This window comes from Mobula hypostoma, chromosome 5, assembly GCF_963921235.1.
Source record: "Mobula hypostoma chromosome 5, sMobHyp1.1, whole genome shotgun sequence".
In the NCBI taxonomy this organism is placed as follows: Eukaryota; Metazoa; Chordata; class Chondrichthyes; order Myliobatiformes; family Myliobatidae; genus Mobula; species Mobula hypostoma.
Window position 1 is genome coordinate 74201630 of NC_086101.1, and position 14875 is coordinate 74216504.

General features: G+C 40.0%; 1 protein-coding gene across 1 annotated transcript in view; it reads right to left on the bottom strand.

Annotated features, from left to right (window-relative positions):
- clasp1a (cytoplasmic linker associated protein 1a) overlaps window positions 1–14875 on the bottom strand; it is a 300065-nt gene that overhangs the window by 206499 nt on the left and 78691 nt on the right. Inside the window, exon 8 of the mRNA XM_063048559.1 lies at window positions 2223–2293. Coding sequence (XP_062904629.1) covers window positions 2223–2293 — 71 coding nt within the window. The remainder of the gene's footprint in view (window positions 1–2222; window positions 2294–14875) is intronic.

Below are 14875 nucleotides of genomic sequence, written 5' to 3' on the forward strand. Positions count from 1 at the left end.
TTTCTGATGTCACTCATCTCCAGAACAGCTTGGTAAATTCTCTTCTGGGTGCTCTCCAATCCTACACATCTTTTCTGCAGTTTGGCACTACAATCTAGACAATACTTCAGTTTTGGCAAAACCAGTGTTCATCATTACATTCTTGCACTTTTATTCCATTTCATCATTTAATAAACTGAACACTTCATGTACCTTTTCAGCCACTTTCTCAGTCTGTACTGAAACTTTCAACGAACTGAGCACATGTACCACTAGTCTATGTTGTCATACCAGTTTTAAAATTGCACCCACTAGCTTATAATGCTTCTTAAAGCCATTAAAAACCAACATTACTACTTCTCAGCATTAAATTTAATCAGTCACCCATCCATACAGCTTGTCTGCATGGTCTCCTTGAAGGGCGTTACAAGTCTTCTTACAATGCAAGTTTGATAATCATGGCCCATAGTTTGTAAGACTTGAGCTCTAGTCACAAAACAATAATTCACAGCCAGAGTTCCATTCTGACCTTGGTTTCCCACACTATTCCAAAGTTGTTCAAAGAATAGCATCTTATCTTTTAATACATTACAGCCTTGTGGACAAAAGACATTCAAATTTTCCAAATTAAGTTTCTGATTATCACTCTGATGTCATACTTCTTTTATTTTACAGGATCTGGGCTTTGCCTAAAAGGGCTGCATCTCCTAATGCTCGAGAAGCCAGTGGCAAAAGTACAGCAGCCCTTTAGTGACAATGTTCCCACGTGTTGTTGGATAGATAGTTCCAGGATTTAGACCACTAACCAATAAAGGAAAATAACATATGTCCAAACCAGGATTGCTGTGCAGCTTGGAGACACATCTGCCAGTCCAAACTCCAATTTGGAGATTAAACCTAATTCTGACAACAGCACCTGCAGGTTCCCTTGCACCAGCTACATTTATCATTTCGCAGTTTGAAACATCCTGTTGGAATAGCCTGCGCAACTTGCAGATGTGCATTAGCAGAAGGAATAAGTACTGAGGGGCACTGGGTGGGTATCCACTCAAGGTAGCCCCTCTGGTCTGTAAGATGTTGACCAACTTAAGAGCTGCACATGCACTTTTCCAAGGATGGGGACAGCATTCCATCACATGCCCAACTTGCATCTTCTAAAGGCTGGAAAGGCCTTGGAGTGTCAGAAGGCAAGTCAGCTGCTGAAGGACACCAAAACTCTCATCTCCTCTTGCAACTGATCCAGTTAAGTTTCTGTTTGATGGTGACCTAGAACTGATTGCGGGAGATCCAGGTGATCGTTCATGCTATTGAATGTCATGGTTGGTGGCCTGATTGTCTCTTATTGTGCCAGGCAATGACATTTAATGCTACCAACCATTTATCAACCCAAACAGCAACACTGCCCAGGTCATGCTGCATCCAAGTAAGGACTGCTTCATTTCCTAAGGAGTTGCAAATACAATTGAGCATTTTATAAAATCAGTAAACATGCGTACTTCTGGCATTATCACAGAAGAATCTCTCAAAGCATCTTGTTATCCTTTGGCCATCTTTTCCTTCATTCCTTACTGTCAGACACTTCGTCCCATAATCCTTTCTATCACTCAGTGACTAATTTCACCCTATTAGACATTTTTTCCCATCTATTTATTTTTGCTCTCCCTCCTTGCCTCTGCATTTTAAAAAATATACCATTTTCCAGTTCCAACAAGTCAATGACTTTAAACTGCACAAATACCATCTGAATGGCCATGTATTGGCACTCCATCAGGAAATAAGGATGTGGCCAACTAATGCTACATTACAGACAACTCACATAAAACATTTCAAAACATATCTCACTATTCAAATACTTCATTAACTCAGAATTTAGTTTCCAGAAAATACAAAATACCCGAATGAACAAAGTTTCACATTTTTTTTTAAAAAAGAAAAACTACCTACAACCTAAAAAGGCAATAATCTTTAGTAACAGCATTCTTTCCACCCAGCATCATACATTCTAAATGGCAAGAGTTAATGTTACTTAGCTTTAAAACCAAAACATTCCCATAGGATCATGTTCAAAATTAAATTTCAGCTTTGATTGCCGAGTCAATTAAGCACAATTATATCAAACCTTTCTGCAGTTTTTAAATAAATCTAAATATGTTTAAGGAAAATAGAACTACTTCTGTCTAAAACTACAAAAGGATTCAATATAGCACAAAACAGCTGAAAAAACAAGAGTCTAAATTACTTACCAGTTGCAGAAGAAAGGATCATATTTCCAGATTTTTGAACTTCATCGAATTTTGCAAAAATTACATTCAACCTACCCAAAACAAAGCAATAATATCACAATAAGCTTGTGGAACAAACAGTAAATGTTAATTGAATACAATTAAATTGCATTTCATTACAAGGAATATTACTCAATAAGCACTGGCATCTACTACTACATTTTCATGAAGCAAAAAAATCATAAATCAAATTTTATGTTGTTTATTCATATAAAATTAAGTTTCAATAGGAACAGGAACATTGAGTCATGCGATATTGTTTGACTATGGATAATCTTAAGAACTGATTATTTTCTGAAAAAGATAGCTGTTAATTCTAAACATCAGAAGCATTCAAATTGCAAACTTTGAATTTTTTTTCTCCCCATTTCTTTACTGCCCAATCCAAATTACTGAATTATGATTTCAACCATATCAATCAACCTACAATGAGCTCAGAGGGTCAAGCTCCAGTCAGTGCTTAATAGAAACCTGTGCTCCTGAATTAAACCAATAATTCCAACCTGGCAAATTTACATATCACTTTATTCTTCATCTTAACTGTTCCAAGCATCACCATTTTCACCAAGAAACAAATGGAAAGGTATAGTAACATCAGTATCAAGATCAAAAACCATTGCCATTAGGAAGAAAGCACAGCAGTGCCTCAGCTTTCTCAGAAGTTTCCAAAGATTGGGCATGTCCAAAAGATGTGTGGTGGAGAGTACATTGACCAGTTGCATCATGGTCTGATAGGAAAACACCAATGTACTAGAATGAAAAAGTCTAAAACACAGTAGTGGATACACCACAGTCTGTCACAGGTAAAGGCCTCCCCACCATTGAGCACGTCTACCCGAAGCACCGTCACAGGAAAGCAGCATCCATTGAGGCCGCCCACCATCCAGGCCATGCTCTCTTCTCACTGCTGCCATCAGGAAGGTGGTGCAAAAGCCTCAGGACTCACACCACCAGGTTCAGGGACAGTTAGTAGCCCTTAAACATCAGCCCCTTGAACCAGATGGGATAACTTTATTCACCCCCATCACTGACTTATTCCCACAATCTATGGATTGATTTTCAAGGAATCTTCATCTCATGTTCTCAATATTTATTACTTATTTATTATTTCATTTTGTTCCCTTATGTATTTGCACAGTTTATGGTCTTCTTGCACATTTGTTGTTTTTCCCATCCTGTTAGTGGAGTCTATTGTGTCTTTTTGTATTTACTGTGAATGGCTGCAAGAAAATGAATCTCAGGTTGTAAATGGTGGCATATGTGTACTGTGATAATAAATTTACTTCAAACTTGGTATATATTAGCAGCATTTTGGGGAGGAAAAAATCCTGTAAGACCATGTATTCTGGAAGGTTAATGCAAAACAAAATACTAGGCAATCTTGGGAACTGTAGTAATCTGTGAAAGGTTGAGAATAGAACCTTTGAATTGTTATACGTCTAATTTGATCCTTTCCTTGGGTTAGAGGCTGGCAGATGGATACAGTTAATGCAGGATGAAAGAGAAAGCTGTCAAGGTTGCACATTTTAACATCATCTGATACATCTTATTTCTGTAAAAAGTTATTGAGTTATTATTAAAAGTTATTGAGAGATTGCATTCCTAGTCCATATCACAATTTAACATAATACAAACCTATGTTATCTGAGCAGGTATCGAGTCATGAGAGTAGTGAAAAAAAATAAATCCCCACACCACATAATTGTTTTTTGAAGTGTGATTTTATTCCATACCCTAGATTTTTTTGGTGGTGAGTTGCAATTTCTGAGAGGATGAACTTTCATACACGAACTGCCGTAACATTGGAGTCATCTATACCAAACTTCAGGGGGTCCCAGAGTTGAAGTGCCACCCACAGGGGACGGCTCTATTCAGCATTATTGGATATTCTGCCATGTTCATTTGCAACACCCCTTACCATTTTATTGAACTTGAATCGACTATTACTTGCATCCTTCACATACAAGAGTAAAAATTTTTTACGTTACGTCTCCGGCTCAATGTGCAATTTATAGTAATTTGTAATAAATAGTATGTACAGTCAATATGGCATAGAAATACAGTTGTATCAGCATGAATTAATCAGTCTGAAAGCTGCATATATACCACATGCGGGCCTGTAGTACCAATGATCGCCTGGCCCAATCTGTACTTACAACAGGAATTATCTGTCAGATTCTTCTTAGATAACCAATTTACCTGAATGCAAGAGTACACATGGAATCTGCTGTCATAATTATAAACTTCAGTTCATTATTTTATGACAAGTGCTCCCACCATCAACATAGAGATCTAAAACAATTGAGACTCTACTAGCAAAATCGGGGGGCGGGGTAGGGGAGGAGGAAAGAAGCAGCACCATCCTTCAGCATCCTGAATTTTATACATTTTACCCAACAGTTTACCACAAACATTTACATACATATTTTAACTGCCTCATAATTAGCATGGTAAAATAACTGTAGGATAGATTACAAAAGTATGGCAAACCACACTGAGCATGTAATGTTACAGATCAATGTGTACACTATTTGGATAAAATGTACTTTAATTACTTTAATAATCATATACCCAGTCATTTAGCATGGTGAAATGCAAACCAATCACAAAACAACAAACTTCACAAAGCACATCAGTGAAAATAAACCTGATTCTGAAATGCAATATAATATTTATACAATATGCAAAATGCATTGTTTCATCCTAAGCAGCTCACAAGGTTTCGATAACAAGAAAAATTCTATTGGCTTCTAATAGCAAGTCAGATATCCACTGTAGATATACAATGCTACTGAAAAATTATACAGGAACACGCCAAGTTAAAACAAGAGGCACAAATATCATTAACAAACATTTCAAATTCAGCTGGCTTATAATTAATTTATGCCCTCCTATTCATCCCATGTTTTATTCCTTTAAGTGATCAGATTGAGTTACGAAGTATACTTGGGCCAAATGAGAGACTTTTAATTTTCCAAATATTGTAGTACATGTCCTTTACCCTGTCGTCCCACTGGTCAGTTTTGACAGTTATTAGTCTATAACATTCAGCAATTAAATATAACAATCCTTCTTACTGATCTATATACAGTAATGTGCAATGGATTGTGCCCAAGTCTGTGACACAATCTGACCTCTATGAATGTGCAGAGATGCAGCCAGGCTACATTCCTTCATAAGTACACAGCTAAGAGTAAAGATAGAGCTGCCAGCACCTACTGGAGACCTCTACTGATTACAAGAATACAAGCACTGCTGCAGACAACAATCTTTCCATCAACTCAATTACATCTACCATAAAAATCAAAGCTTTATATTTCAATTAATTTAGCTAAATAATACAAGCATAGGTATTGCAATGACTATAACTCTTAACCATGCATTGCCGTATAACCAAGAGGGATTTCTCACAGGTCGGTGGTGGGTATTTAAAAAGGGAGCTTCAAGAGCCTTTGTCCTTGGCCTATCAGCAGCATCAAAAGAGCTTTACCCTGAGGGATTTCTCTCAGGTTAGCGGCAGATATTTAAAAAGGGAGCTTTGAGAGCATTTGTCCATTGTACGCGGCCTATCAGCGGATATAGCCAAAGCACCAATCATGAGTTAGATAGCAGAGAAGGTTCAACAAGCATAAAAGGGAGACACTGCCTAGCAGAGCAGTCATCGACAAGAGTAACCTGAGGCAGAATGGTAGGGTTTTGGCTGATTCGGGTTTTGGCGATAACAGGTCGAGGCGAGGTAAGTTACCTGTGAGGAATAGAAACAGGAAGCATGTTTGTGAGGCCGGTGTTTTATGCTGGGCGTCAGATGTGGGAAGTTCGGGAGACTGCCAGCCTCCTGGACGGCCACATCTGCACCAGGTGTGTCGAACTGCAGCTCCTTAGGGACCGCGTTAGGGAACTGGAACTGCAGCTCAGTGACCTTCGTCCGGTTAGGGAAAGTGAGGATTTGATAGAGGAGCTACAGGTAAGTAGTCACACTGGGCCTCGGGAGACAGGTAAGTGTGTAACAGTCAGGAGAGGGAAGGGTAAGAGTCAGATACTAGAAAGTACCCCTGTGGCTGTCCCCCTTAACAATAAGTACTCCTGTTTGAGTACTGTTAGGGGCAACTACCTACCGGGGGCGGGGTGGGGAGGGGGAACAACAGTGGTCGCGCCTCTAGCACAGAGTCTGGCCCAGTGGCTCAGAAGGGTAGGGAAGGGAAGAAGGCAGCAGTATTAGGGGACTCTACAGTTAGCGAGTGAGTCAGGCAATTCTGTGGATGCAGGAAATAAACACGGATGGTAGTTTGCCTTCCAAGTGCAAGGGATGGGATGTTTCTGATTGCATCCATGATATCCTGAACTGGGAAGGTGAACAGCCAGAGGTTGCAATACATATTGGTACCAACGACATAGGTAGGAAAAGGAAGGAGGTCCTGAAAACAGATAACAGGGAGTTAGGAAGGAAGTTCAGAAGCAGGACCTCAAAAGGTAGTAATCTCAGGATTACTGCCTGGGCCATGCGACAGTAAATAAAGGAATAGAGTGAGGTGGAGGATAAATGCGTGGCTGAGGGATTGGAGCAGGGGCAGGGATTCAGATTTCTGGATCATTGGGACCTCTTTTGGGGCAGGTGTGACCTGTACAAAAAGGATGGGTTGCACTTGAGTCCGAGGGAGACCAATGTACTGGCAGGGATGTTTGCTAAGGCTATTGGGGAGAGTTTAAATTAGAATTGCTGAGGGGTGGGAACCAAACTGAAGAGACGAAGGAAGGGGCGGTTGACTCACAAATAGAGAAAGCCCAGGGATAGTGTGAAGAGGAGGATAGGCAGATAAAGAAGGGATGTGCTCAGACCCATGGCTTGAGATGTGTCTATTTTAATGCAAGCATCATGAACAAAGCAGATGAGCTCAGAGCGTGGATCAGTACTTGGAGCTATGATGTTGTGCCCATTACAAAGACTTGGATGGCTCAGGGGCAGGAATGGCTACTTAGAGTGCCAGGCTTTGGATGTTTCAGAAAGGACTGGGAGGGAGGCAAAAGAGGTGGGAGCACGGCACTGCTGATCAGAGATAGTGTCACGGCTACAGAAAAGGAGGAAGTTATGGAGGGATTGTCTACTGAGTCTCTGTGGGTGGAAGTTAGAAACAGGATGGGGTCAATAACTTTACTTGGCGTCTTTTTATAGACCACCGAATAGTAACAGAGACAGAGAGGAGCAGACAGGGAGACAGATTCTGGAAAGGTGTAATAATAACAGGGTTGTCATCGTGGGAGATTTTAATTTCCCAAATATGATTGGCATCTCCCTAGAGCAAGGGGTTTTGATGGGGTGGAGTTTGTTAGGTGTGTTCAGGAAGGTTTCCTGACCCAATATGTAGATAAGCCTACAAGAAGGGAGGCTGTACTTGATCTGGTATTGGGAAATGAACCTGGTCAGGTGTCAGGTGTGTCAGTGGGAGAGCATTTTGGAGATTGTGATCACAATTCTATCTCCATTACCATAGCATTGGAATGGGATAGGAACACACAAGTTAGGAAAGCGTTTAACTGGAGTAAGGGGAAATATGAAGCTATCAGGCAGAAACTTGGAAGCATAAATTAGGAACAGATGTTCTCAGGGAAATGTACAGCAGAAATGTGGCAAATGTTCAGGGGATATTTGAGTGGCATTTTGCGTAATGAGACAGGGAAAGGATGGTAGGGTACAGGAACCGTCGTGTACAAAGGCTGTTAAAAATCTAGTCAAGGAGAAAAGCTTACAAACGGTTCAAAAAACTAGATAGCAATTATAAAGGCTATAAAATAGAGATTTAGAAGATTATATAGGCTAGCAGGAAGGAGCTTAAGAATGAAATTAGGAGAGCCAGAAGGGGTCATGAGAAGGCCTTTGGCAAGTGGGATTAAAGAAAACCCCAAGGTATTCTACAAGTATGTGAAGAGCAAGAGGATAAGACATGAGAGAATAGGACCAATCAATTGTGACAGTGGAAAAGTGTGTATGGAACCGGAGGAGACAGCAGAGGTACTTAATGAATACTTTGCTTCAATATTCACTACATAAAAGGATTTTGGTGATTGTAGAGATGACATACAGCAGACTGAAAAGCTTGAACATATAGATTTTAAGAAAGAGGATGCGCTGAAGCTTTTGGAAAGCATCAAGTTGGGTAAGTCTCTGAGACTGAACAAGATGTACCCCAGGCTACTGTGGGAGGCGAGGGAGGAGATTGCTGAGCGTCTGGCAATAGTCTTTGCATCTTCAATGGGGACGGGAGAGGTTCCGGAAGATTGGAGGGTTACAGATGTTGTTCCCTTATTCAAGAAAGGAAGTAGAGATAGCCCAAGAAATTATAGACCAGCGAGTCTTACTTCAGTGGTTGGTAAGTTGATGGAAAAGGATCTTGAGAGGCAGGATTTGTGAACATTTGGAGAGGCATACTATAATTAGGAATCGTCAGCATGGCTTTGTCAAAGGCAGTTCGTGCCTTACAAGACTGATCGAATTTTTTGAGGACGTGACTAAACATGTTGATGAGGGTAGAGCAGTAGATGTAGTGTATATGGATTTCAGCAAGGCATTTGATAAGGTACCCGTGCATTGGGACATTGATAGGATGTTAAACTGGTCTGAGAAGTGGCAGATGGAGTTCAACCCAGGTAAGTGTGAGGTGGTTCATTTTGGTAGGTCAAATATGATGGCAGAATATAGTATTAATGGTAAGACTATTGGCAGTGTGGAGGATCAGAGGGATCTTGGGGTCCGAGTCCATAGGACACTCAAAGCTGCTATATAGGTTGACTGTGTGGTTAAGAAGGCATACGGTGCATTGGCCTTCATCAACCATGGGATTGAGTTTAAGAGCCGAGAGGTAATGTTGAAACTATATAGGACCCTAGTCAGACCCCACTTGGAGTACTGTGCTCGATTCCGGTCACCTCACTACAGGAAGGATGTGGAAATCATAGAAGGGGTGCAGAGGAGATTTACAAGGATATTGCCTGGGTTGGGGAGCATACCTTATGAGAATATGTTGAGTGAACTTGGCCTTTTCTCCTTCGAGTGGCGGAGGATGAGATGTGACCTGATAGGTGTACAAAATGATGAGAGGCATTGATCATATGGATAGTCAGAGGCTTTTTTCCCCAGGGCTGAAATGGCTAACACGAGAGGACAGAGTTTTAAGGTGCTTGGAAGTAGGTACAGAGGAGATGTCGGGGCAAGTTTTTTTTAAACACGCAGAGAGTGGTGAGTGCGTGGAATCGGCTGCCAGTGACAGTGATGGAGGCAGATACGATAGGGTCTTTCAAAAGACTCCTGGATAGGTACATGGAGCTTAGAAAAATAGAGGGCTATGGGTAACCCTAGGTAATTTCTAAAGTGAGTGCATGTTTGGCACAGCATTGTGGGCCAAAGGGCCTGTATTGTACTGAAGGTTTTCTATGTTTCTAACAAAGTGACACTTTGAGCGCCGAGACGGGTCGGCTTGCTGAGCAGTGTCACAACAATCACCTTGCACTCAACGTCAGCAAGACCAAGGAATTGATAGTGGACTTCAGGAAGGGGAAGTAGAGGGAACACACATCAGAACTCATTGAGGGATCAGTAGTGGAAAGGGTGAGCTGTTTCAAGTTCCTGGGCATCAACGTCCCTGAAGATCTGTCCTGAGTCCAACACACTGATACAATCACAGAAAAAAAGGCACAACAGCAGCTAAGCTTCATTAGGAGTTTTAAGAGACTTGGTATATCACCAAAGACACTCGCAAATTTCTTCATATGTACTGCTGAGAGCATTCCAAATAGTTTCATCACCAACTATTTATGGATGGGACACGGCACAGGATGAAACAAGCTGCAGAAAGTTCTAAACTCAATCAGGTCCAGCTTGGGCACTAGCCTCTCCAGCATCAAAGAGATCTTAAAAAGGTGATGCCTCAAGAAGGTGGCATCCATCATTAAGGACCACATCACCCAAAACATGCCCTCTTCTCACTGCTACCATCAAGGTGATGGTACAGGAGCCTGAAGACACCCACTCAACAGTTCAGGAACAACTTCTTCCTTTCCACCATCAGATTTCTGAATAGCTAATGAATCCATGTACATTACCTCACTTTTTTTTCTTTTTGCTCTTTCTTTGCTCTCTTTTTGCACTACTTAATTTATAAATTTTTATTGTAATTTGTAGATTTTTTTACTCAAGTATTGCAATATATTGCTGCAAAACAATAAATTTTATGATATATGCCAGTGATATTAAACCTGACCCTGAGATGTTACCAAATCAATAATAAATTAGGGTAATTACTGCATTTGGCAAGTCAATCGGAAAACATTGTTTCAAGAGTAACACACAGAAATTGCTGGAGGAACTCAGCAGGTCAGGCAAAATCTATGGAAATTAATAAGCAATGTTTCAGACCAAAACTTGTCATCAGGACTGGAAAGGGGGAAATTGCCAGAATAAGAAGGTGGGTGGAAGGGAAGGAAGACTAGCTAGAACGTGATGGATGAAACCAGGTAGATAGGAAGGATAAACGGCTAGAAAAGTGGACCATGGGAGAAAGGAAAGAAGGTAGAGCGGGGTGTTGGGGTTGGTAGGCAGCTGAGAAGAGGCCAGAGTGGGGAATAGAGGCAGGGGGGGGGGGTAAGAAAAATATATTACTGTAATAGGAAAGCCGTTGTTCATGCCATCAGGTTGGAGGCAACTAAAGTGGCCTTATCATGGCAAAAGAGGCAGCCATGGACCAACATGTCAGAACTGGAAGTGGGGATAGGAATTCTTCCAACTCCTCCCGTGCAGGAAGGCGGCAAAGAATGGGTGGTTGAAGGTGTGGATACAGTGGAGGATGAAATGTTGGATAGGTCCATGGCAAGTGGAGAAGATAGAGGCCCAGAGCTGTGGCAGAGATTGAGACAGGGCCAAAAGGTATCTCAGCATAGTAAAATTTGGAGGGCTAAGTTGTTTCAAGATGTTGGTAAAATTAACAAGCTAAGCAGAATCTTGTGGGCTCAAGCCCCAATCCAGGAAACATCGCACAAAAGCCTGATATATCAGTATAGTTGAGCCTTGCATTTGTTATGTCTGTCTCTCTTAGAAGATTTTTGAAGGAACGATTAATTGTGCAACTGGTGCATGGAATAAGGAATACACTTAGGCAAACAACCAAAGTTGGTTACCGGAATGCAGTTAAACAGCAGCCAGTACTGGGAGTGGGAAAAAGATAGGAATATGGTTAGATGGGTGGCTTGAATGGTGGATGAGTGGCATCAAGTGAAACTGGAGTCAGGGACAGTATGGGCAGGATACAGCATGCATCAGGAACACTGTTAAACATGCAGCCAAAATGAAGAACAAGGAAAACAGTTAGGCAAACAGCCAGGTTTACAGCTGGAAAGAAAGAGTGGCAATATAATTAAATGTGCAGCCAAAGTCAGAAGCCTGGCTCAGTATGCCACCACCAGAGTCAAGGACTGCCATTGTCAACTCTGCTGCTAAAAATGACATGTAGGCAACCAGGTGCAGGAGCTAATAAATGAAGCAATGCCAAAATTGAGCAAGAGGGGTGAAAGAGGAAGACAGAAGGCAAATGTGCCTGAGTGTTTGTTTGCAAGGGGCCATAGGCTGGGCAGCACCTACACGAGTGTTCTCCAATACGCACGCATTAATACACAGTTTTTCTAAACCATCAGTAATAATGACTGCCACTAATATAGAAAATACCCACAAATGAAGATTTAATGCTTTATGTGGAATACATTCAATCTATTCTAAAATCCAGAATACTCCACCACTTGAGGTATACCAGGCTAGTACTGTGGAATGCTTCAAAACACTTCTTTAAAAAAACCTATTTTTTAATTTGGCATAATTACAGAATTACATAATACTTGTTGATGTTGAATACATTTATACAATTTGGTATATTCAATTACATTTATTCTATACAATATCTGTCTTTACTTATGACTTTAATTTTGTCTTCTATCTTTAATGACTATACTGATTTAACTTTACAAAATATGTAAAGCACTTTGAGCCTGCATCTTAATGTAGGAAAGACGCTATATAACTAAAGTTATTATTTTTCTTGTCCAACAATATTTGGAATCCACTACTCTTCTACAGGAGACAGAAGAAAAGGAAAGCAAACTGAATTCAGCAATTTCTTTTATTTTCTTTTCTACTGCAAAATATTAATATTGGGGCCAAACATACAAGAATTCTTCAGAAAATGGAATAGCAATAACCTTGGAAGTTTAAAACAATGGAAATTAAATACAGTGGATTCTGGCTAAGTGGACCATTGGTTAATCAGAGTAGACACTTATTTGGGACAATTCAAAGAACAAAAACTAATCCAGAGAATTGCCAGGATTCATTTGTTTATTTGGACACAATGCCACACAATTGGGACAAAAACAGTTGTCAAACTATTTCTAACTAGTGTCAGTGGCAGGCACTTGCGTGGTTGTTAGAAACTACATCATGCTTAGAGTAAACAGTTGCATATGCTTGTGTTATATTATTCATTGAGGTCAATGGACATAGAATTAAAAAGCACTGAATCTTGACACTTCTTCATGCAGGAAGGCAATGAAGGCAGTCCATTATCTGTACTAGGTGCCTGCACTGATTTTTTTTTCCCATTTACAGTGAAAAGAACATGGCAGCGTACACTATTTTGAAGTAGTACACAGTTTCAAAATACTGTAGTAGTATTGGTGGTGTTCCAATTTGTCCCATATTTCATCTAAATACATAATGATACTCAGTTAAACAGTCTCTTAATACCTTTTTAACTATTTCCATGAAACTTCAGATAATTGAGCCAAAATGTACTGGCTGGTCCCGATATGTCCCAATTAACCAGAATCCACCGTATTCTGAACAATTAATAAATAGTCTTCTTCAGAATTAAGAGATTAAAATAACAATCACTATATGAGATTAAAAGAGTTGATGGTGATAGGGTACCTCCCTCCTTGGCACATATACCTCAGAAGTCATTATTATAGGAACAAAAGAACAAAACCAAGCCATTCAGTTGTTAACAACACACTAATTATACCAGTTACGCGTCTTTCAACAAGGCTTTCAATTGCTTCTACAGCAAGTGTATTTTGTAAAAGTTGCTATCACTTATGATAGTACAGCTTCCACAAGATTACAATGCAGTCAGAATCTGTATATCAGTTACTTTATTTCCATTCTTAGGTATGTGACTACAAAGCTGCCGTCAGTTACAGAATTACCTGCTTTATTTACAGGAGGTAGCCAAATGGCCTAGAGTCCAGTGTGGCTTGCTACTAAGCTTCCAAGTTAGCTTCAGTCCCTGCTTGGCTCTTTTAAAAATAATGCCCAAGTACTTATACATTGTTTCTTTGCCAACACTGCTTAACTTCCTTTAAATAGTGAATTTCCAATCATACACTTGCTGCTTGCAAAATTTGCTATTTTCACTAATCTGAGGTTCTCTCTCCATTATTCTGCCAAATGAAATTCTCCCCTTATTCAGTTTACCCAAGCCCTTTATCTTTCAGAAGTTTTCTCGACCCTGGACCATACTACACTTGTCCAGGCACTTCACACTCTTCCAACAGTGTCAGAAACAAACACGATCCTTGAGTCATGAGCAAATCTCCCATGACCAGGAATTAACATTACTTCTGAAAGCAATCAGATCCTATGTTGACCATGATAAAAAAAAACTCTTCAATGTATTTGAGGACCTCCAAATTTTTTCTTTATGCTAAAGCACTATCAGAGGGGGAAAAACACACACACACACGTTAACGAGAATCAGACTGACCAAAGATAAATTTATTCCTATCCAAAAATATCCATGGCTCATCGAAGAAAAATAGATACGCTATCTTCAGGATTTGGTATTTTCAAATCAAGGCATAAAAGTCAGTCAACTACTTTCTCACCTAAAATTGGCATTATCTAGAAGTATTTTCATTAAATTCATCAAAAATTGTCTTTTGATATAGATTTATAAACATTGTGCAATGGAGGAACTGTATAAAATCTTACCCTTATTTCATTAGTTCAGGAGACAAGCCAAATACAGCAATTAGTGATGGTTTCATCCAGAATACTCTGAATAAAGTAATAATCAGAATCAACTTGCTGGCACTCTTAACACTACCAATCTCTGCAAATATTTGCTCATATAACTCAAGGGTATAACTTTGCTACTAAATTCGTGGTTCCTACAGTGAAATATATTTGAGAAATAGCATCCAGAGAGAAAAAAAAACTGTACCCTGGGTAAGTTGCCCAAAGCTAAGAGTCATATACTTTCTAGGCATCTCAAATTAATGGAAAGTGTGACAGCAAACTGTCAAAAGATCTGCATCCTGAAAATAGATCAGACACGAATAGCTGGGACATGAAAGTTCCAATCAGTAACACAGAATTGAAAACAAAGCTATTCTTGTTTACTATGAGAGAATAGAATTGTCATAAAAGCCCAACTGGTTCACCAATGCACTTTAAAAAAAAAGGCCATTTCTACGCAATCTAGTTGATTTTTAACTATCCACAAGACGTAGGAGCAGAATTAGGCTATTTGGCCCATCAAGTCTGGTCTATCATTCCATCATGGCTGATTTATTATTCC